This window comes from Camelus bactrianus, chromosome 5 (assembly GCF_048773025.1).
Source record: "Camelus bactrianus isolate YW-2024 breed Bactrian camel chromosome 5, ASM4877302v1, whole genome shotgun sequence".
Lineage (NCBI taxonomy): Eukaryota > Metazoa > Chordata > Mammalia > Artiodactyla > Camelidae > Camelus > Camelus bactrianus.
The window spans coordinates 42649191-42673418 of NC_133543.1; the positions used below are offsets into that span (position 1 = coordinate 42649191).

Below are 24228 nucleotides of genomic sequence, written 5' to 3' on the forward strand. Positions count from 1 at the left end.
ATACACTGACCTCTTCTAGTACTTTCACAGAGTTAAACTCACTCTGTGAGTGTGAACACTGTGAAATGGGATGCAGTCTGTATTTTAGATCTTCTCTCAATTGCTGAATAGGATGTATCACATTTTCAAGATATATGCACCATTGTTCTGCTAACTCTCGTTCTATGGTGAAACAAAATTAAATCAAATCAACACATTATTAAGCTTCTTCAAGAACAGGTCATCGGGATGCAGATTTATTTTGGGATTCCTTTAGAAAAAAGACAAACAGCAGTTAATATTAAAAAAACATGAAGTGGGAGGGTATAGGTCAAATGGTAGAGTGCATGCTTAGCATACACAAGGACCTGGGTTCAATCCCCAGGACTCCTCTAAAGACGAATAAACTTCATTAACACACACACACACAAACCACCATGAAATGAGTGGCCCACTTTTTTTTTTCTCTTAATATATATTTTTACTGAAGAATAGTCAGTTTACAATTTGTTTCAATTTCTGATGTACTGCATAATGCTTCAGTCATACATGAACATACATTTATTCATTTTCATACTCTTTTCCACCATAAGTTACCACAAGATATTGAATATAGTTCCCTGTGCTATACAGTATGAACTTGTTATTTACCTATTTTATATACAGTAGTTAGTATCTACAAATCTTGAACTCCCAATTTATCCCTGCCCACCCCCTTTACTCCCCTGATAACCTTAAGTTTGTTTTCTTTGTCTGTGAGTCTGTTTCTGTTTTGTAAACAAGTTCATTTGTCTTTTTTTTTTTTTTGATTCCATATAAGTGATATCTATGGTATTTTTCTGGTTTGATCATTTTCCTTTGTATTAGCTTGGCTTCTTTTGATTTTTGTGACTTTATTGCATGTTTTTGATTTGTGGTTACCCTATTTTTCAGGTGTATCAACCCCTTACTATATCTGTTTGCTTTAGACTGGTAGTCATGTAGGCTCAAACACATCCTAAAAAGAATGAAGGAAAAAGAAAAAAAAGAAGAGAGAGACCAAAAGATCTGTATTTTCTTGCTCCCATCTCCTACCTTTTATGATTTTGATGTCCTTTTTTTTTTTTTTTAAACATCTTCATGTTTATTCTCTTGCAACTCATTGTAGTTATCGCATTTCCAGTTATGGTTTTCTTGTGTTAATAGTTTCCTGCTTCTTTTCTATTTAGAGTAGATCTTTCAATATTTCTTTTAGGATAGGTTTAGTATTGCTTGATTCTTTTAGTTCTTGGTTGTCTGTGAAATTCTTTACCTCTCCTACTCTAAAGGATAGTCTTGCCAGATAAGAGTACCATAGGCTAAAGCTTTTTCTAATTCAGGACTGAAAATATCTTGCCACTTCCTTCTGGCTAGCAGTGTTTGTGTAGAGAAATCAGCTGGGGGGTCCCTTGTAACTAACTCTTTGTTTTTCTCTTACTGTCTTTAGAATCATTTCTTTATCTTTAACTTTGGCCCTGTGTCTTGGCTGTTATCCCTTTGACTGAGGGTGTGGTTGGTGTGGTGATCAGAGCCTGCCCTAATTGTTGTTGTGGAGTGGGACCTCCTTTTTTGTTCTGTGGTTGTCACAGCCTTGACAGGGGCCAGGTCTGCTCCCCCGTTGCTGGAATAGAGGCTTCTAGACCCACTTCTGAGCTTTGGTGTGTGGTAGGCAGGGTTGGAGAGCTTTAGCTGAGAAGAATCGCTAAGCATACCTCTGCAGGAGATGTCCACTGGGAGGTGCCCTCTGTGGTATTGTCTGTCACTTGTTATGTGGGCTTACACAGTACTCTGCTGACACTGCTGCTGTCCCCGCCTGAGCTGTGGGAATGTTGGCCACCCGCTCTGGTGTCCCCCAGGTTCTGGGCCCCAGGAACCACCAGCACATACCTGCCAATGTTGGGTGCTAGGGCCAGCTGTGGCGAGCGTGCAGTCACACACCTGAGTCCGTGATGTGCCACAGTGTCGGCGCAGACCCCAGCCCCGCCTCTACGTAAGGCAAGGTACACTGGCCTGCTGTAACAACCTTTACTCACCCGGGCTGTGCGCCAGAACTCCGCTCACTGCCTGTTCCTCCCAGGGGCACAGGTCCACAAAGGGCCAGAGAGAGTAAATTCACCCTCTCAGTCCAGCCTGTGAAGCTGCAGGGCCGCTGGGTATGGATTCAGCTTTTAGCTCCACCGCAGCTCTGACTGACCCGCACCTCTCTTCTCGCGAGAACACACCAAGGATGGTACCAAACAGAGAAAGCGGCTGTGGCGGGGCTGCGGCGCGGCTGCGTTGCACCCCCTCCCCCCACCACGCACACCAGCAGTGGAGGTTTTTTTATGGGGGTCCCAGGCAGTTTTGTTCCACACACATGCCCAGCCAGAGCTCATACCGCCCTCTAGTCCCCTGAGGCTGCCTCTGTGCAGTGGGCCCCAGCCCTCTCCCTGGGCTCATGACAGATCTCCAGGAGCCAGCCCTGGCTCGTCCCTGACAGCTCGCGTCTAGGGCTGGGGATCGCAGAGACCTTCTGTGCCAGTTTCCGTTCTGTCTGCCAAGTGGCTGCCACTTTCTCCTCTGAGCCTCAGAAGCTCTGCTTCTGTCCCCACTGATCTCCCAGCTGGAGAGGACATCCCAGCATGAGGGTGCCTTTCTTTCTTTGCCGCTCCCTCCCTGCAGGACCCATCCCACACTGATTTTTAATTTTTTCTTTTTTTCTCTTAGCGGATTTTGTGAGAATCCTCCTGTATTTCAAAGCAAGAGGCACTCTGCCAGAGTTCAGTAGGTGTTCTGTGCGATTCATTGGGTTTGTAGATGTAATTCTTGGTGTATTTGTGGGAGAGGGTGAGCTCTGAGTCTCTCTATTTTGACATTTTGGCATCGTCCCAAGTGGCCTACTTTTAGCTTCAAAATGAAACTCGCCTTTAAATATAGGATTAAAAAAAAACTTACCAAAATTCAAAAGGTCAGAAAGACATTCATTTCCAATGTTCTCTTCATTGAGAAAGGATTTTATTTCACATTCCATTTTACATCTGAAATAGACATCTCAATCAGTTCTTCTACATCATAAACATATATATAGGTTTAAAAAATAACTAGCAGTAGAAACACTCAATTAAATATTTTTTCACCTGTTCATTAATTCAGATCATATACTAAATTCCTAACATGGATTAGGTGCATGCAGGACACTGAGACAGAAGCTTGGGTGAATACTCCAGGAAAAGTAATAGTCTGTGCAAGGCAATAGTGTGGTACATTATCACATCGTATCAGGTGGAGTGAGCTCATAGCTTTGGGAAGCCACTGAGGGCTTTAATTAAGCTGACCATTTCAGAAAGATTTCTAGGGCAGCAGGATAGAGGATGGGCTGGAAGGAGGGGTGACCAACAAAGATGGAAGATGAAGAGGAGGGGATAGGCAAACCTGGACCGATAAGGAGGCTATTTATAAAGTTCAGATACAATGAGGTCCTGAACCAGGAAAATGGGAGTAAAAGTATATATTTGTATACACCAAAAAAGTGATAAATCTCAATAATCCTTTCCTATATCATTTAAATATAGTCATTTTTGAGTAAAACTATAACCAACGCTCAATGGACATCTAAAAATATTGTAGTCTATCCCTGATTTATGGCAGAGTTAATGAAGTCATGAAAGAGTTTTGATATTATAATTGTTAAAATACAATGTTAAAAATGGTATAAAATAAGAAAATAGCAACAATTACCACACTTTAACACAATGATTATTTTCATTTCTGCATGTTTCTAGCCCTTGTCTACATGCGTGAATATTTTAAATAGTTGTAATTATGGCATATTTACCATCTTATATTGGGTCTTTGTAAATAATATTTTAAGATAGTTCTAAATAATTTTCATAATTATTTATTTCAGTGGCTGCAGAATATTCTATTTTATATATGTGCCATCATCTTCTAGGACAATTTACATCCATGGGACAGGGTTTTGTTTTTATGTATAAAGGAGGGGTGCTGTAGTAGATGACACTTCACTGTCAATTTTTCTAGCATATAGTTTTTGTCAGAAGTATTTTTAGGATCACATTTGAAACTGTTACATGGAGAACGGGTGCATAATAGTCGAGTAAATCCAGAAGCTATTTCATAATGGGCTATTCTAAACAAAAACATAGCACTTACAAACCATCTAGCTCAGCCCCCTTATATTTCCTCCAACAGGAGAAGTGGTTTTGTTCATATAGGAGATCAACCTGCTACTGTGCAGGTGATAATTCTAGTAAGTTCCATCCTGGCTTCCTAGGTTAACAACCTGAGCCATCAGACAAGACCAGCCCATTTCTCTAATTGTCCTAATTGCCTAACAAAATCCAGAAGCAAGTACTACAAGACTCTGGGACTAGCCTGTAAATGCAGGCTAACATTTCCCAAATTGTTTTCTACAAAACAGAAATGTCAATAAGATACTAGGAAAAAGTGGAAAATGGTGACTTAAACAAAATCAGACACGTTTCCATAGAGCAAGATTTCTCAGAAACTTGATTATGCCAAAGTGCATTGAGGTTCTCCAACAAGGAGATGAAATTTAAAGTATTTTCCTAATTTATAGGACCATGAAATTCATTATTCTCCATGGAGTATCTTGAAGAATATTTCCGGATTTTTTTAGGATATAATTTAGGTAATATAGATAAAAACTCGGTGGACTCAAGAGCATTAAGTTGATAACTTTGGGGAAGAGAACTCTGCCTGTTCACCACTGACACGCTAGACTTGGTTCCAGGTGTTCACCAAGTTGGAACTCTGCAGCACATACAGCTGCTCCACATCTGAAGAAGGGCCACAGGTAAGCCAAATTTCCAAGTCCAAATCTGCCAATTTAAGTCCCTCCTAATGCTATTTGGCCTGTCCTCTGGTACCACTGAATATGACAGTACTACAAAAACCCTCCTGAGTTTTTGTGTGATCGTTTGCCTAGATGACATATTAATCTACTTCCTAGATATGCCCAGTTGCAATGCAATCACCTACAAGGTAAACTAGCCTGGTGAGGACCATTTTGAGCTCTCAGGAGTCTATTTCCAGGACAGGTCCTCATCCTTCCAGGATGCTGCCAAAGTTCTAGGTGTAGTAGAATCAGTCTCCTCAGAAAATCAAAAATTACCCAGAGCTTCCTGTGATCTCTAGGGTAACCACTTTGTTACCGATTTTGGAAGAACAGGTGAAACATGGGGTGCTGGAGAATGGAATGTCAGAATCCATTTATAGAAACAATACGCAAAGGGCCATGGATCATGAAAGGAAGAACAAGAGAGGATGTTAAAGTTTCTTCAGTGGAACTAACAGCCAGATCTGCAGAAAATTAGGGCACTGGAGCTGGCTTAAGTCCAAACCATCCTTCCAACAAGGAAGGAACTCAGCAGATCAGACAGCTTGGTAACTCAGACGCAGCTTCAGCTATTTGATCTGATCTGCTTCTCCCTACAACCCACCCCCTCCCCGGAATTTGGATCCGCATCTCTCTTGAAAGTGTATCCCAAGCTATGCACCACAGAGGGCAGAGAAGGAAATCTCACAACTGTTGGCTAAGAAATGAACTTAGAGGGAATTCTCAGGTGGCCTGAGTCACACAGTATGAATACTGGTCTCAAATTCATCTTTAAAGACAACTTTTCAGACAACATTTAATTGTTGTTGGTAAAACCCCATGATATCCTCTCTGTGAAGGTGATACTTTCAAAATAATGCTTTAGAACTAAAATTGTGAGCAAGAGATCATATATATTTCTAACAGAAACTATAGTAAAAGTCGTAAGGCTTACAAATAGACAACTCATACTTTATTATTCAAAGGTTCTTATTAAAATAGTAATTGTAATTCTTTACCACATGGCCAATATAAATAACTTCCTCCTTAACCTCGAAAACAATTATTCTGAAACAAGGGAGCAAGTGTTCCTGGGAAAGTATATCAAGGTCTTCAAGGGGTGTAGTTTGTGCAAGTATATTAATAGTAAATATAATTTTATAAATTTAAATATTAAATTCTATAAATTTAAATAAAAATGTAATTTTATATTTTGATGTCAATTGTCTAGTTTTCTTAGTATAGATTTCCAAGAATTGAAGTTTGACAAATTTTTTTTTTTTTTTTCCTAGCGGGCTAGACCAAGTAGATCTCAGGTAATGTGAATGGAACTCTGTGGAAAAAAAAAAAGAAACTGCTCGGCTCCGAGGTCAAAGAGCACAGGAGGTAAAGGCAAGTGATTCAATACCACCGCCACATAAACTAGCTTATTTACCATATGCAAATAAATTTAATCATCTGAACCTCAAAATTCTCATGTGTAAAATGGGGCTAATGATGAAACCTACCCTGTAGGGTTGTTGTAAGGATTAAATGAAATTAAGCATGTAAAGTACGTAACATATTCCCCAGCATATAGTAAATTGCCTAGCAAAAGTCAGATGTCACTGTGGGCCCTTACCTTCTGGGACCTGAGATTCTCAAATGAAGTCTCTTATGGTGATGCATAAGAATATTTTACTTTTATTCTTTTATTAAAAGGGAATGTAGATTTTAAAGGTTGAGAGACACTGATAGAGCTTAAACTGATTTTATGGTGGTCCCTAAATTCTTCAAAAATCTAGCCATTTCTCGAACTTTCCTATCATGAATAGTTTTTACTTTACTGAACACACGTTGGAATTAGCCTACATTCTAGAATAACACAGAAAATTATCTTGGAATCCTTTTTTTGCCCAATTTTCAGCCGTACAGGTTTCAAGACATGAAGGTTCTTCCTACTTGAATGTCCCTTACTTCCATCGTCTTTGTGCCATTCCAGGTCAGCCAAAAGAACTACTTTCTATAATGATATGTATGTGCCTCTTCTATCTAGCCCAAGAACAGCTTATACACATGGTAAGAGATGTGTGCAACAGGCAAGATAAAAAACTTCTCCCAGTGTCTTTACATTTAAGCTGCATCAGTGAGCAAGTTAATTAAAACTTCCTAATGGCTTTCCTTTTTCTCATGTTTCAAGTTACACAAATTTTCAAAAAGATTTTTTCAACATTCTCTCTGTAAAATGTGACATTTTGAGGGAGAAAATGGGCCTGATTTGTTTTTATAACAGCAGTAGGAATGACAAAGTCTAAAATTTTATTTTTTCTTTAAGTTATACAATGATGTAAAACCATTTCCAATCATTGGCCTTTTACATCACAAGTAGGCGTCCCTTGCCAGAACAGGAAACTCCTATCAATATGAAAAGCACCAATGCCAAAAGTAAGGTTAATGGTATTTAGAAATTTAATTTGGAATGAGACCAAAAAACTGTCTAGTTTATATAAAATACAGCTTACAAATGTACATTTCAAAAAGAGTACTCTATAAATACCACCATCATTAAAGTAATATATTTGCCTCAAGGAAACATATCTGCCTTCTCTTTCTGTCTCGACCTTTGAAAAGAAATTTGTATCTCAAAGATTACAGTTGAAATCAAGTGTAGAATCATTATTCCTGTCTTAATTCATCTTGAAGTGACTGATGGAAACAACAGAAAAAGTCAAAAATCCAAGTTGAACAAGTTAGTCATGATACAGCTGCATCTAGAAATCCTTCAACTTGAGTCCCTTCGTTCATTTGTTCATTCGTTTGCTGAAAGCACTTACCTGTTTCCATGTATCCTACATAAAGATGAATATGATGGGGTGCTTGCCCCTGAGAAGTTTATCACTTCATAGGGAAGACAAATATACAGATAAAACACCATAATCCAATGTGCTAAGTACAATATAAACAAATACAAGTATGAATGGGAGGGTAGAAGAGTGAGTGATTCACAGATAGAGAAGATTATCTCTTCTTTTCCCTAAGGAAGGGAAAAGCCATGTTAATATATTCACTGGATTCCAGATTAAATTGAGGAAATGAAAGGATTTTAATTTGACTGGCATTCAACTGTAACTTTAAATTTTGATTATCATGGCTTAATTCACAGGGAAAGTTACAGAATATCTACTTAGATAAGTGAAACTTGTACGTGTTCTTACTGAGATTTCCATCACTTCTTACCTGACTTCATTTAGTCTTTGGTGTTCCTGCCACCACACTTGCTTGTGTTGCTTTATTAGTGTTTGTTCTTTAGATATCTTTGAAGTCTGCACTGCTTTTCTGATCTAGATTTAGGGGAATGAAAAGGAGCAATTTCAATGTTTTTACATGTATTTTTCTCAATAGAAATGTTTAGTCTGTATTTTCTAAGTTAAAAACCTATTTTTTTCTACCCTATTACTGCATGTTTTAACACTAACACCTTTCTAGGGAAAGGTGAAGTAATTCTATTTTCCATACATACAATAAATAACACCTTAATTCATCCAGCCCCAGAAAATTTTGCAAGAGTGTTCCACATATTTTCTTGCCTTTTTATGCATCTTCCCTGCCAGGCATCATTATTTCCATTTTATGAGGACCCTGAAGTTAAGAGAGGTTAAAAGACTTGGTGACGATCATCAAGCTCACAAACATCAGAATCACACAGAACCTTGGTGTTCAGGTTAGTTTTATGTGATCCTTCAGCACAGGGTGGGGAAAGGTCATTAGATAAGTTATTAGGAAGCCTGGCTTTAGTCCCACTTCAGCACCTGCTAGAAATGTGACCTTAAACAGTGCGTACAATTTTAATCTTTCAACTCCACGACTCTGTAAATGAATTTTTTTTATTTTAGGCAAATATTTATATGAAGGTACTAAGCAAAGAAATAGTGCAAAAATCAAGTAACTCTGAAACCCAAATTTACAACTAAATTTAAATTTTCTCTCAATTTTATGACTTTTAAAAAATATAGTACATAATTCATATTTTGGGGGTTTTGCTGATAAGCTGTGTCAGGCCTAGGTCTGTTTGCCAGATCCAATCTTGGTCAGCTCCCTGATCTGCTCCACATGGGAGACTAGCCTGTATTTCTCAGACACCCCTATCAACCGGCTTCCAGCTGGGCTCAGCCAGACGGAGACACTGGTAGTGGGAGATGGAGGGGAAGGAGGGAAGAAGCCAAAAGAGTACTCCTCCCACCTTCTCTACTGTCAGAGGGGTCTCCACCAGTGTCTGCATCCTCTCTATCGCTCCATTTCTTGACAATTCTACTATGGTTCCAACTATCCCTAGGTAACCTCAGCCTATGGGATGTGCTACACCCTTGCTCCTCCTAAATGTCCCTCTTACCCAGGCATAGCAATGACTCCCTGCTATTATAATTCCTGTATTGGTCCATAGTCCTCTGGCTTCTCAGCTCCATCATCTGTATAACTATTTCCTGTATTAAAGACCCTTCTGCTCTAAATCCCTAAGTGGCGTCTGTCTCCTGGTTAGACTCTGACGGACACTCATGTGTATGCTGAACTTGTGTATTACACATTCATACTTTTAAACATCTATAAAAGTGCTAAACCCAAATCAGAAACTTGATGAAATACGCATATTTTATATTTTCTCTGCTACTAGAATACTTAGTACCCTGAAAGCTTTAACAGATCAATACCGAAGATGTAAAAACTTCAGAAGTCCTAAAAAGACTCTTTACAATGCATGCTATTTCTAGCTGTCATTCACTGATTACTTTAACCTTGAGTTTATCTTTCTGCTGTGCTGGTTACTGATTCAGAATTAGAGGTGTAAGAAAACAAAATAACCTAAACATTACTTTAAAAAAGCACAAAGTCAAAGTCAAATCTTTGCTTAAGAGTGCTTCAATTATGAAATTTAGGAGAAAAGTACATTTAAATCAGAACAGGACACTGCAGGAAAACATTCAGCAATCTATGTTTCACTAAAAAAAAAAGTACATACAAAGTGTTTCTAAAAAAAGACACTCTAGTGTTTGCTTTAAGAATGCACAAAACTCATCCTATTTGCCATTGACAGTCTCTGAAGTTTGTTGCAGCAGGCACAACTTTTAAAATTAGATTTTTTTGATATATTTGGTTTATATTGTACAAAAAAATTAAAACATATTGGTGAAAGATGTAGACACATTTTTAGAGCTTAAAAAAAGAAAATCAATGCTTCTGCCTTTGGGCCCAGGGAAAGAGCAATTAAGTAGACAACGAAAGTCAAAATAAAACTACTGTTTCTCACTAGATACTTCCTATATTTTGCAGAACATCGTGATTTTTTGTAAATTCCCTCGTTGACCCTCCTTCTACCCTCAGGCCAAAAATAAAGAAAAATAATCTTAAAAGAACAAGAAGATTTAAAGTTGTATCTTTATCAATAGAGTGATTTCTAGGTGATTCCAGTTCATTTTGCTTAACAATAGACATTTGAAATCAGTATTTAAGGTGGATGACCATTTATGCAGAATACTGATGAATTAAAAATAAAAAAAATAATACATTCATAAAAGAATCAGAAACTGGAGGTTTCCTATGAGGTTTATTATGATGATTTATTATGAGGTGCCTTGAAATGCCATGAAAGCCTTTTGGACCAGATAATCCATCTTTAGATATAAACAACAACAATTAATAGACAATTTAAGTGTTGGTTACATGTACACATGTCAAAATTATTGAGATGTACACTTAAGATTTATGTGCTTTACTATGTGTAAGTTATACCTCAGTAAAGAACTGTCAACATAAAGGTTTTTTTTAATTACACTAAGATGCAATTCCTCATCTATCAGGTTGGTAAAAACTCAAATGTTTAACAAGACACTGTGTAAGGCTATAGGGAAATACGCTCTTTTTTTATGTTGTTAGTGGAAATACAAAATGATGCAACACCCCCCCCAACCTAGCAAACTTACTTATAGAAATCTATCTAGTGAGAGGGTATAGCTCAGTGGTAGAGTGTGTGCTTAGCATGCATGAAGTCGTGGGTTTAATCCCTGGTACCTCCATTAGGAATAAATAAATACCTAATTACCTCCCCTCCACCAAAACAAAACAAAACAAAACAAATAAACAAAATGAAATCTATCTGAAAACTATATTGGCAAAAGTATAAAAAGATAAATGAACAAAGCTATTCACTGCAGCACTATTTGTACTAGAAAAAGACAAGCACACGAATTCCTTCAATAAGTGTTCTTGCCAAAATAAATTGAACTTAAATCTTATCAAGTCTCTGGATATAACTACCAATTTACTGGAAATACAAGAAACAGAAAAACATGTTAAATGACATCACCAGGATGTCATCAGCAAAATCCAAACTGTAAGAAACTGTAAAGGACAAATACTACAATTCAAAAAACAAATTACAAGAATATAAGAGGATGGAGGAGGAAACCTAAAAAATAAAAATCAATTGTAGTATATGAATATTATTTAGATACCAATTTGAATAAATTGTAAGAAACACTTTGGAGACAATCAGAGAAATTTAACAATGACTGATTATTAAGAAATTATTAACATTTTGATAGTAATGGCATTATAGGGTTTGGGGTTTTGTAGCCCTAGTGTTTTAGAGATACATGCTGAAATATTTATGGTGAATATTATGATGTCTGAGATTTGCTTCCAAATAATCTGGTGCAGAAGGAAATTGTAGGTGGGAGTACAGAGGAAACAATGGCCAAGAGCTGTTCATGGTTAAAACTGGATAATGTTACATGGAGATTAATGATACCATCACTCTAATTTTGCATATTCTTGCAATTTTCCATAATATAACATTTAAAAAAAAGAATTAGTACATGGAATACTTGAGTTGGACAAGAAGAAATAATCATTCTTGCTAAGTAAAGAAATTCAAATAAAAATAATTGTAAAGATCTCTTTTATACTTTAATTGGTAATGAACAGTTAATATATAATGTACCAAAAATTGGTCTCAGTTTTCAGTTCGAATCTACTATCTGGCTTCAGGTTCAATTTTAGCCTCTGAAGGACTAGATCATTCAATGCTCACATCAGTTATCTTATCTGACATCCCAGAACTTGTGCATGATCAATAACACAGCAATTACACAGGTGACCATCACATTTAATTAGTATAACAATACCAGTAATAAAAATCAGACAAGTCTTCTGAATGTATTGTTTATTAAAAATACTTGTGAATTTCTTTTCAAATAGAGCTAAGTATTCTAGATATAATTTGAAGCAAAAATCTTCTTATGTGCTTTAAATGTTAACATTCTATCATTCAGCTTAGCTATGTTTACATTTAATATTGCCACAATATATGCTATAATAATTAACAATGACTGTTAAAGCTGTTAATTTCATGTGCAAAAAATGAGCACATTTAGTTAGTAAAATAAATAGGGAATTGATTGATAATTCATACAAATATTGAGAGAATGTGTTAACTATATAACATTAAGAAGACTAAAATACTATTTTTAGCCAGCACATATTTTATAAAAAGGTAAACAGTAATATAAGAAAGGATAATAGAGACAAAATTATCATAATTCTAGTTGGTATAGGCTGTTTGATATATTAGAATTCCTAATATTAAACAAAATGAACTATAAGAATATTTAATTTTCAGCTATCTAATTCCATTTAAGCCATGAGTCTTTCAAGAAAAAGTCCTATTTGAGAATTGTTCATATCTTACAAGAATAATTTAAAAGTGAAATGTCAACTTACTATCTTTAAATTAAATGAGGGGAGGGTGTAGCTCAGTGGTATAGTGCATGCCTAGCATGCACAAAGTCCTGGGTTCAATCCCCAGCACCTCCATTAAAAATAAATAAATAAATAAAATATAAATAAATTAAATGAGAAAGGAAGCCTCCAAAATTCATGAAAGCAACATTCCCAAAACATCTTCCTTAATCCAGATACAGTAAAAAATGAAAATTGTATAAAGAAAAGACATTGAAAGAAAATGATGAGGTATCCAGGACACGTTTCGTTCTCACTGACTGAAATTCAAAACAACAGATACTACAAAAATGCTTTAAAAGTACAATCCTTTATTATTATGAACCAATGGAGACTAAAAATGGAAGCAAAAAGCTTGTCAAAATGATTGCTATAGACTGTAAACCACTTTCAGTAGTTGAACGCTAGACATTTTTTGAGATTTGCCATGCTATGAATCCCAGGTACCAAGTTATTTCCAGAAAATATACAATGAAAAAGCTTCTTCATGAATTATACTCCATGAACAAAAGGTTATTGATGTTATTTAAAATGTCAGTTGAGAATGATCATCTGTTTAACCTCACAAATGTATCACACAGTGACCAGAGAAGCAATATAGTAGCTGACAGTGCTGAGAAATTATCATTCCTGCATTTAATGTCAAACTTTAAAAACCACATTAATAATTTAAAATCTTAAATGTTTATTCTTTGATAGCAATTCTATCATCAAAGAGAAATTCACTTTGACCAAATACTGATTTTAACATTCAGTGATTCCATACTCATCCAAAATATGCATTTGGATAGATGAATAGATGGATGGACAGAAAGACAGCTGAACAAAAAGATACATAGAGAGAGACAATATTAGCAATATACATATATGAATATATACACACAGTGGACTCCTGAACACACGGGTTTGAACTGCATGGGTCCACTTAATACATGCATTTTTTTTTTCACTAAATACTGCGGTACTGCATGATCCACAGTTGGTTGAATCTGAGGTTGCAGAACCGCAGGTATGGAGGAACCTCGGGTTCAAAGGGCCAATTAGGAGGGCTGACTGTAAGTTATACACAGATTTTCTTCCAGCAGATGGTCTGCACTCTAACCCCCAACATTGTTCAAGAGTCAACTGTACATATTCCAGTGCTGGAAAGGGTGTAGACAAAATGTTTGTGGTGATATTTTTATCACAATGATACTTTAAGAAAGATCTAAAAAACATTTATATTTTTTAGCCCAGACATCCCAATCATGAGAATTTATTTGCAAAAGGTGTTTATGCATAAACATATTTATGGAAGCATGATTTCCAATATTACAAGATTGGAAAAAATCTAAATATGCAAAAATCAGGACGGGATAAGGTATACATCTTTTTCTATTTAGAGTACTCATCACTCCTGTTTTTGTTTGGCTAATTATTATTGGCCTTGGGATCCCAATTCTAATGTCACTTTGTCAGAAAAAGCTTCCCACCCAATTAGGATCAAGTCCTGTTACTGTACATGAGACACTATTTTTAAATTGGAGCTTATACTTAATATAATTGTATTTCAGGGCTTATTTGATAAACACTGACTTCCCTCCCCATCTCCTGCAAACAGTACACCCCATGAGAGTAAGTGCTATAGTTTGCTCACCATTGTATCTTCAAGGCACATAATAAATATTTGTTATATGTCTATGCATGTATAGATCGTGTATATACAATGGATCAGCATAGAAGTCAGAAATATGAAAATAGTTTTATTATGATAATTATATAAGTGATTTTCTCATAAAATTTCCCAGAAAACACACACACACACACACACACACACAGAGCTACTAACCTTTAGCTCTGTAGAGGCAGAAGCTAATTTTTTTGCTTCAGTTAATGCATACAATTGTTGATAATCTACTGGTTTATACTTGATGCTTCTTATTCCATTTTTCATATGGAATACCAGATTATCTGTTTTTCATTAAAAACAGAAAATGATGAAGAAACAGTATTGTGTTATTGAAAGTCAAAATAGAGTTATGGCAACATATTGACTGCCTGTCTTATTTTTAAAGATTTTTAAACAAATATGAGAAGTAACATATTATGACATTCATAGTATATTTGAACCTCTATCTCTGGAAATTTAAAAAATATTATCACTATATTCTTGCAAAAATTACTTCTAAAAGGGCATGAAAGGAAATACTTCTATTTTAAGTTAGTATATTGAGAATTTTAGAAAATATATTATCAAGATACAAAGTGTGACCATTTTTTTTATTTAAAAAGTGTTAGTCATCAAATGTGAATATTTAAGTATCACACTATTATAAATCAAGAGAAATAAATAGAATTTTTAAAATCATAGCTACATTTTTAACTTAGAAAAACTGAAATAGTTTTCAAATAAATTTTTTAAAAGGTTGAGACTTAAAGCTAAAAAATTTAATAGGCCAAATAACATTAAAATGATATAAAATGTTTGGGCAGGCATTCTCCATCCAAATATATAAAATGTCCTTAACATGATATTAACTTGATAGGAACTATTTTGATAAAGTAACATGATATTAACTATTTTGACAAAATAAAATAGAGATAGAGGATACTATAAAGCCAAGAAGCATGAAATACAATAACCCAAGTGCGACAAGCAAAAAATGTACTTTTGCCTCCATGAAAAATTAACCTGTGCCCTGTAAAGCAATTGAGATTTAGTAAGTATATCATGGGTCACATGACTATAAGAAGGTTCCAAACAATTTTAGGACGAGCGCAATGAAGGAAAGAATGATTGTCCTGACCATTGTAAGGGAACTGGAGAAATCTTCAATGTGACCAAAAGATGAACCTTCTATTATTAAAACTTTGAAAATCAACATTTCAATTTTATATCATGCATAATCCACTATAAATCATAAAACAGGCTTAGAAGTAGAAAAATACCTGAGCTGTCATTCCTCTGAATTGTCATGAAGGGTCGGTCTGTTTTATTCATGTTTTCCGTATCTATCAAAGAAACAAAGACAGCTAAAATTTCATAATGTTATCCTTAAAACTGTTTTAAAGATACGTTCATTGTAGTGGTTTTTAAAATAAAGCCCAGGTCTAGGTGCCATAACTCTTTGTATTTTATTAAAATGTGTTTCTCCTTGCTCGTAGAAGCCTCCTTCTGTTAGTTTTTTCCCTTTGTGCTTTTCCTGGTCTTGGTCTCTTCTTCATCTCTTACCTCTTAGTCCTCCTCTCTTGTGATAACCAATTATAAAGGTTTTTTTTTTACTTTTTAAGTAATATATTATAACTTTCTGTATTTTCTTTTGAAATCTTTTATTGTCACTTTGGTTAAGTGTATAAGTTTTGTTCCATAGTGACCTCTGATCCTATTTGACCAAGTGTTTTAAAACATTTTTGATATTTTTGACAAATTTCCCAAAGATTTCAAATTCTAATTGAAGTCTGTTTGACTGCTAGCTAACTTTGAGGTTTTCTAAAGGCTCCTGAGATATCTCAGAGACAGAAATATTAAACTAATTACACCTATTCAGTATGTTAAATGATATGGGAAGCATTGTCAAATGAGTGGTAATAAATCTTCCTAGGTTATATTGTATGGGAAATGTTATTAATATAAATGTTCTAGAAATTATATGAAATTTCTAAAAGTTGAATATATCCTGCAAAAATGTTATCAGTTACAATTGTAGTAATTATCTTAAAATGTATGCCATAGCAATAACCAAGTTTGTCAATTGCATTGTAATCAGATTTTTAATTATCCCTTTTCTTTTAAATTGAAGTATAGTCAGTTTACAATGTTGTGTTAATTTCTAGTGTACAGCACAGTGATTCAGTTATACATTCCTTTTCATATTCTTCTTCATTATAGTCTATTACAAGGAATTGAGTATAGTTCCCTGTGCTATATAGTTAGACCGTATTGTTTAATCTATCTTATATACAGTAGTTAGTAGCTGTAAATCCTGAACTCCCAATTTATCCCTCCACCCCCTAACCATGACTTTTTAAATCTTTTGTCATTTATAGACAGTTATTGTTTTGATCCAATGCTTTTGCAAAAAATGCTTCATCTTCAAGACTCATAGAAAGGACTTTTTGACAAGTACAGGTGTCATAAATTTTAGATCATACCACTGAACTGGGTAGGAAATTAAAGAAGTATAATGGAAATCCTGACGACTTCATGAAGCTATTAACGGAAGATTAAGATCAAGGATTTGTCACCTATTAGGACTCAGAAGATGGAACATGGAACATGGTTATAATTTTTTTTAGTTTTTTTGTCTGAAATATTACTGGGTTTTTAATTTGTATGTTCCAGACATAAGGAAACCCTTTCCCTCAAGCTAACTATGACTTATAGTAGTTTGGTAAACTATACCTTCATAAATAGAGTTGAAACATTTATCTTTTCTCTCTACCTGATCCCTCCAGAAACTGGAAACCTTAGGTTCCCAGAAGCCTTTTCAGGTGAATAAGGCTGAAAAAACATTTAAATATAAAGTTAATTTTAACATATGTGATAGAGAATCTAAACTTTAAAAAATTCATAACCTCAACTAGTCTCTTTGGGGTAGGTAAACAATCAAGACTTCTCTAGAGATGAGAAAAAACAGCAAAGAGATCATTTATGTAACAAGGCAATCTTTTTACAGTGTTAAAAGTTTGTATTCTTCTCCTTCCTAAGAAAATCTCTTTTAATACACCAAAGAAGAAAATGTTGGGGAGGAGGGTATAGCTCAGTGGTAGAGTGTGCGCTTAGCATGCCCGAGTTCCTGGGTTCAATCCCCATTAAAAAACAATAATAATAAGTAAATAAACCTAATTACCTCCCTCCAAAAAATTAAAAAATAAATAAATAAAAACAGAAAATGTCAGTTTACTTAGGCTTAAAATTGCACAACATATTGATAGTTTGTTAATTCTAAATTGCTTAACTGTGTAGATGTATAGATTAGCCAATTACCTCATGAGGGTAGATTTTAAAAGACGATGAGGATTCTGCTAGACCACACAGTGTGAGAACAATACTGAATCTGAAGAAATATCTTGGATGTAGCATCAAATTATAGCTTTTTTCAAATGAAAGATCTCATGACATTTTAAGCATTAGTTAAACCACTATGCCCAACGTCCCACTTACACAGTATTTTTCCAACCTGCCGTATTCTCTTTCAAATTCTAAGTACAATGGCACATTTACTTCCATTTTGAAACTTTATGCACTGTTGTTAGCATAGGGGAAAATTATTGTTCTGGAAAAATAAATGGAACCAAAAGATAAACTATTAGAGCTAATAAAAACAGCTACATAAAGTGCTCAGTTACATAATAAACATCTCATAATCAATTCTAACATAATGGGGTAAGTTCTCATTCAACAGAGCAACCAAAACAAAATAAACATAAACAAAATATATAAGCATAAACTGTACAAGAAGTTTGTAGGATTCATTTTCTAAAAGAGTACAACAATTTGGTAAAGGAAACAGAGCTTGAATAGAGAGAGAAATAATTCTGTGTACCAAATATTTAATAGTGGCAATTTGAGGGTAGGAGGATTATATTTGATTTTGATTTCTTTTTGTTACTTGAGCATATTTTCTAAATTTTTGTTTTTTTATAAGAAAAAGGAAAACATATTAAAAAAATACTAAGCAGGGGCAATAGTTATTTCACTATATATTGGGATAAATGCTACCACAGTTTTCATATTCTACCAGTTAAAAAAGAAACTGAATTTCATCACACCAAGGATCCTTTAAAATGTGAACTTGTACACAGGAGTATAATTTTCCACTCTAACATTGAATTAACATTTCTTACTACTCTTTTCTTATTAAAAGACAGGATATACTAAGTACATTTGTAGAATTTTATAAAAGTTGGAAAAGCTAGCATTAGAATATTTACAAGGTCATTTTTTAATTCTCTCTGGGGAATAATTATATTAAACTATTTTTTCAATTATGAAAGTACTGGTTAAATAATATCAAAATGTATAGACAACTATGAGGTAAAAATCAGAATTTCCAGGCTACTTGGCCCTAATACTCCACTTGGATTTAGCCCTGGTAGTCATTTTTAATGTTTTATTTTATATTCTTCTGAAGATTTTTTATGCACATACAAGTGCATATCCAATTTTTATGCAAATGCAATCATGATATATGTATAGTTCTACAAGCTGCTTTTCATTTAATAACTTATCTTTCTATATCATTTTGTGTGCCCGTGTTTATATATATGTGTATCTTTAGTGGTTGCTAAATGACACATATGTATATGATATATATGTTATTATCATCATTAATATATATTATTTAACCAGTACAAGAATCCGAAAAAGAAAATTCCAAAAATATTCTGCCGTTTTATTGCAAAACAAAATCTTTAAAATCCCTGCCGTTTTCATAATTCTTATAAATTTTTTAATGAAGCAAATTCTACACAGTCCACCTTTATGAATTTTGCTATTTATAAAAATCCATAATAGCTCAAAAAGGACAGTTTAAATCAATCTCACTATTGAAAAGGATTCAAATACAAATCTACTAATCCCATATGCATTTCAGTCTGGGGAGCAGACTCAAGCAGAAAGAAAAGAATTAACCAAGGCAAGGGACCTAGAAGTTTCTGGGGACTTGAGAATTCCACAGAGAGTGGAGGTGAATTCAGTGGAGCCTCTCACGCCCTTACTCCTGCTATGTCCTCAAATCTATTTCAATCATTTTAAAAGCCCAGAAGAAAATGCATATATACCTAGTTTAAAGCAGTACATAGTTTAAAAAAAAAAAAAAGTAGGGGGTGTGGGGTGGAATTTCCAGACACTGAGGTGGTGGGGTGGGGATTAGATGAATTCACTCAGCTCACAATGATAGTCTCAGAAATCTGACCAGAAGCTGTGACTGGCAATTCCAAGTTTTGGCAAAACAACTGGGGAAATTTAGTAATTATTTATAAAGAAATACTATTCTGTCCCCAGTGTTCTTCCAAATGTGGAACCCATAAGAGATAAAAGTGATCCTCTGCTAGGAAAAGACTCACCACTTGTCCTGCTTACTTGAGTTGCCATTTTGGACCTGCTGAAACTGAAGACTTTATCAGCTTTCTTCTGACACAATTTGGGAACCCACTTTCTCATCCTACACACCTGGACTTGAAGTTAGAGGCTTCTCTGCTTCCTCCTGGCCCCTTTTACTGCTAAACTCTTCATTCATAGACAGGTATCATATAATTCACCCCTGCAAATCATTTGTACAGATTTTCACAATACCCTTTTATTTGTTTTCCTAGACCCAGGATGAGTGATGTCTCAGAATCCTACGTATTTCTGATCTAACAAATGGTTTCCTATTGCTTTCCAGGACAAGGTTCAAACTGCATAGTTGACAAGGACCTTTTACAGCTCTTGCCTATTTAGCCCATTCTTTCCCCATTATACCATAAGCACACTACTCTGCATTCCCAAAACACTTGCAAATCCCTGACCACACAATATGTGTGGAGGGCAGAACAATGGCTCCCCGAAGATTGCCACATCCCAATCCACAAAACCTTTGAATACATTATATGGTGAGGGAGAATTAAGGTTGCAGCTAATCAGCTGATTTTATCTGTGGAAAGTACTTGGGATTACCCAGGTGGGCCTGATGTAACCACAAATCTTCCTTTTAAGAGGAAGGCAGAAGAGTCATAGAGAAGGAGATGTGAGGACAGAAGCAGAGGTCAGAGAGAAGAAAGATTTGAAGATGCTACCCTGCTGGCTTTGAAAGGGGAGGGCTGGGACACGACCCAAGGAATGCAGGCTATCTCTAGAAGCTGGAAAAGGCAAGGAAATAAATTCTCCCATAGAGCCTCTAGAAGGTATGCAGCCCTGTTGAAAACTTGATTTCAACCCAATGAGACCTATTAGGGACATCCAACCTCTGGAATTGTAAGACAATAAATCTGTGTTATTTAAGCCATGAATTTTTTATTTGCAATTGGTTATTTAGCAGTGGGAAACTGACAATGCTTTTTCACACTTCCCTGCCTTTGCACATGCTGTTACCTGTGTGGGGGATGCCTTCCCAGCCCTGGCTTCTTCTGGCCAATGCCTACCTATTTTTCAGTCTCATTTTAAGCATCCCACAGGAGCCTCACCTAATCCAGGTGACGATTTTTTTCCTCTCTTGTGTTGCTATTGTACTTTGTGTATATCCCTTCTGATGCAGTTATTCGTTTGTCCAATGGTTACTGAACATCTATCACAGACTAAGGGATATAGATTTACTCAGTTTCTACTTCATCTGAAGTAGCCCCTTCCACCCTCAATCACTCTTTATCCTCTCATTCGAATTCTTTTCCTTCATAGCACTTCTCACTATAAGGCACTATGTATTTATTAGTTTAATTACTTATTGCTCAATTCTACAACTAGGATGTATGAAAGCAAGGCCTTTGGCTGATCATCTCAGTTTCTCCAAAGTGCCTAAAATAGTGCTGACATATTAGACACTCAATATATATTTGCTGAAAAAGCATCAAGTGATTTTATTTTCAGATCATAGTCCTGTCCCTAAATCTTGGTGTTTGAGGCAAACACATAGTTTTCACCTCCTCTTCTCCAATTTTTAAAAAAATCTAGGCTCACCTGTATGAGATAAATTATTATAAAGAACAAACTCCAAACCAAAATGGGCAGTGGATTGAGGTATACATCAAGAAGTAAGGAAAAAGAAAAACTCCCATGTTACCCCAGTGAATCTCAGCACTGACTGCAAATTCATGTTAACTACAGTTGCAGGTGCCCCTTGACCAGCTATTCAGCTGCCAGTCACAGCATACAACCCCCATCCCCAACACGCAGAAACCTGGGCAATGTCTCTATTTACTAGTAATCAAAGGATGTCTCTGCCATTTTGGTATCCAAGAGCTTGAGGGTAAGAAGGACATTCTTTGCATAGTAGACACACATTATCTGGTCTTTCTTACCTCCAACATATATTAAGTGAAAAAAGCAAGTTGCACTATGATACATACCATATGATACCACTACATAAACAAGCTCAGACACAAAAGAATGCTGTACAACCGCCCTGCCAGCTCTCTTTCTCTTTCCAAAGGGAAAAATCTACAGGTTATAAAAACAGACCAAACTAAAGAGGATACTGTAGCTATCAGTTAGTTTCAAAGGGGACTTTAGTTCCATCTGTAATGAAATCTTGGTTTGTGGGTTTTTTTTGTTTTTTTGTTTTTTCACAAAAAGAACATACACATGTGTATGTTAAGAGTAATAATTAAGAGTAATAAATATTACCCCAAAAGGTCTTATTCCCTAAATAATTATATTACCTATTATAGAATTAATGTGATTATATTCAAGTTTCTAAGTGATTATCCTGTGGGTTCTGTTGGTGAGAATCCCACAGCCTGGCCACCCGATCACACTCACCTCTGAGCCTGCCACACTTGGACAAGTCCTGGAGCACCTCGACCCTACCAACTTGCAACAACCCAGTGGCACCCAGCCTGAAATATCCAGTTAACATTATCTGTAGTTTTGGATATAATTCAATAATTGTTACACAAATTTGTTGTGCCTTGTATAAGAAATTTCTTTTGACATCTTCTTTAACAAGGTGAAACACAGCACTCTTTCTCTTGATTAATGATCACAAATGCATTGCTCTTTCTTCTGAGCCTAAGCTTGTTCATTAAGAGAAAAGTGCCAACATCAAGCTCACAAGCCAGGTTACAGAGTTCAACCACTAAATGGAATTTTGAGGTGGCTTTTCACTATTACTGCTGAGGAAATGCTATTGTCTGACATTTAAAAGTGTGGCAGACACAGCTAGGTGCCAATATCCACTCTCCCTGTTTTCCTTCCTAATAGAACCCAATTTTGTTCAGGGTTAAAGCACTGGCCTTCCTTGATACCCCTGAGGCTACCCAAGTGACCATGTGACGAAGTTCTAGTCAATGAGATACAAGCCCAAGTCTGCTGGGAATTTGAGGACAAGATCTGCTTTTTCCTATGGGCACTGCCCCTTCTCCCCTGTCCTTCCTCCTTTATTCCTGCCTGGAATGTGGATGTGAAACGAGGTATGGGGCGGCCATCTATTACTGTGTAGTGAGTATACCGATGAAAGATACACACTAACTATTGCAGAAAGCAAAGCCAAAGGGAGCCTGGGACACTGTTGATATCAAGAATCTGCTGTACCTGCTGTGGATGACGTCTCTCTAGACATGGTATGAGAAAAGCAGACAAGTCATCCACAGCGGGTACAGTATAAAAATCCTTCTAGAAAAGCACCCATCAATACAAGCACAGGATAAAATACTAAAAAATATTGCTGCCGTTGCTCTTCAATGGTAGCATGGGAAAATTACAGTTAGCAAAACTTCCTATTTTAAATCCCCAGTAGTTTCTTTTGCAGTTTCAACATAGCTGAGTGAGACTAGGTAAAAAGATGTGTAGGTGGTTCTGGAGGGGGAAAGAAAAAAGTCCTTGAAAACTTAATTCCACTATCAAAAAGTAAAACAGACAAATGTGTCTGTGGGTTTTCAACACTCCAAAATAAATCATTTTTGCACAAAGGATGAATTATGTGAGAAATTTTCTTTTAAATGCTACACAAAAGCACTTTAAAAAATTTTAAAGAAAAATAGCAATCCACCACTCTTTAACCACAAAGACTATAAAACTGTTAAATGACGGTGCCTGGAATGTGGTAGCACTAATACACTTTGAATAAATGAAGTAATACAGGGTAAGAAATATTCATTCATTTTTGTGTTATTGCCAGTTAAAGATCTCTAGGCTAAGCTGTGAAGAAACAAAGCATTAAAGGATTAAAGGAGTTAAGATAAAGTTTAGAGGAAAGGATAGAAAGAGTGAGGACAAAGAAAATCTGACAGAACAAAAGAGATAAAAAAGAAGATTGTGTTTATTTACTTCTTACTTCCTCTTTCCACTTCCTTCAGATTTGGGTCCAAGAAAAAGACATCCTCCCTCCCAGAAAGGCCACAAACTCACAGTTTAGATCAGCTGCACTGAAGTGGCTACAAGCCTTACTGCAGAGGCAGCAGGGCAGGCAATTCTGAACCATCAAAGGTGGGCCCTAAGGCATGTCTGGGTGAGATTTCCATTGACAAGACACAGAACAGGCTGAGCAGCTCTGCTCTGGAAAAGAGGGAGGAGTTTCTGATGTGGGGAGAGGGGCTGGATGGGGAGGGTGTAGAGAGAGATGTCAAACAGCCTTTTCCTGTGTCAATTTCTGTTTCAACCCAGTCCTTCACACAGAAAAGGAAAGGGAAATTCTCTACTATCCCTTAGTTCATGTTCTCTTTCCACAGGGATCCTATTCTCTGAACAATAACTGGAAATTCCTTATACGGAAAAATCTCAAGAATATCCTACGAAAGCTGGGGAGGTAAAAAAAAAAATTTCTTTTTTAAGTTTCTTTCCCTTAGAGAAAGAGGGAAGGAAGAGTTCTGGGGGGTCAGTGGTGGGAGGTGGTGAGAGAAACAAGCTGATGGTGTAACACAAGGACAAACAGTAAGAATTATGCTGTATAGGATTTTCCACTTGGCTCTAACAGTACTATCAAAATACATTGTTTCAAAATATAATGGTT

At 35.8% G+C, this 24228-nt stretch overlaps 1 protein-coding gene across 15 annotated transcripts in view; it reads right to left on the reverse strand.

The window, feature by feature from the left end:
* The window catches only part of CCDC148 (coiled-coil domain containing 148), a 325980-nt gene that overhangs the window by 257936 nt on the left and 43816 nt on the right, over positions 1-24228 (reverse strand). For 14 of the 15 annotated variants that reach the window (XM_074363720.1, XM_074363722.1, XM_074363725.1 and 11 more), the window contains 5 exons: positions 15533-15595; positions 14433-14554; positions 8051-8154; positions 2932-3014; positions 11-162 (listed from right to left, as the gene is read on the reverse strand). In XM_074363720.1, the coding sequence (XP_074219821.1) occupies positions 11-162; positions 2932-3014; positions 8051-8154; positions 14433-14554; positions 15533-15595 (524 nt within the window). The remainder of the gene's footprint in view (positions 1-10; positions 163-2931; positions 3015-8050; positions 8155-14432; positions 14555-15532; positions 15596-24228) is intronic. The other variant, XM_074363726.1, reaches the window with a different exon arrangement.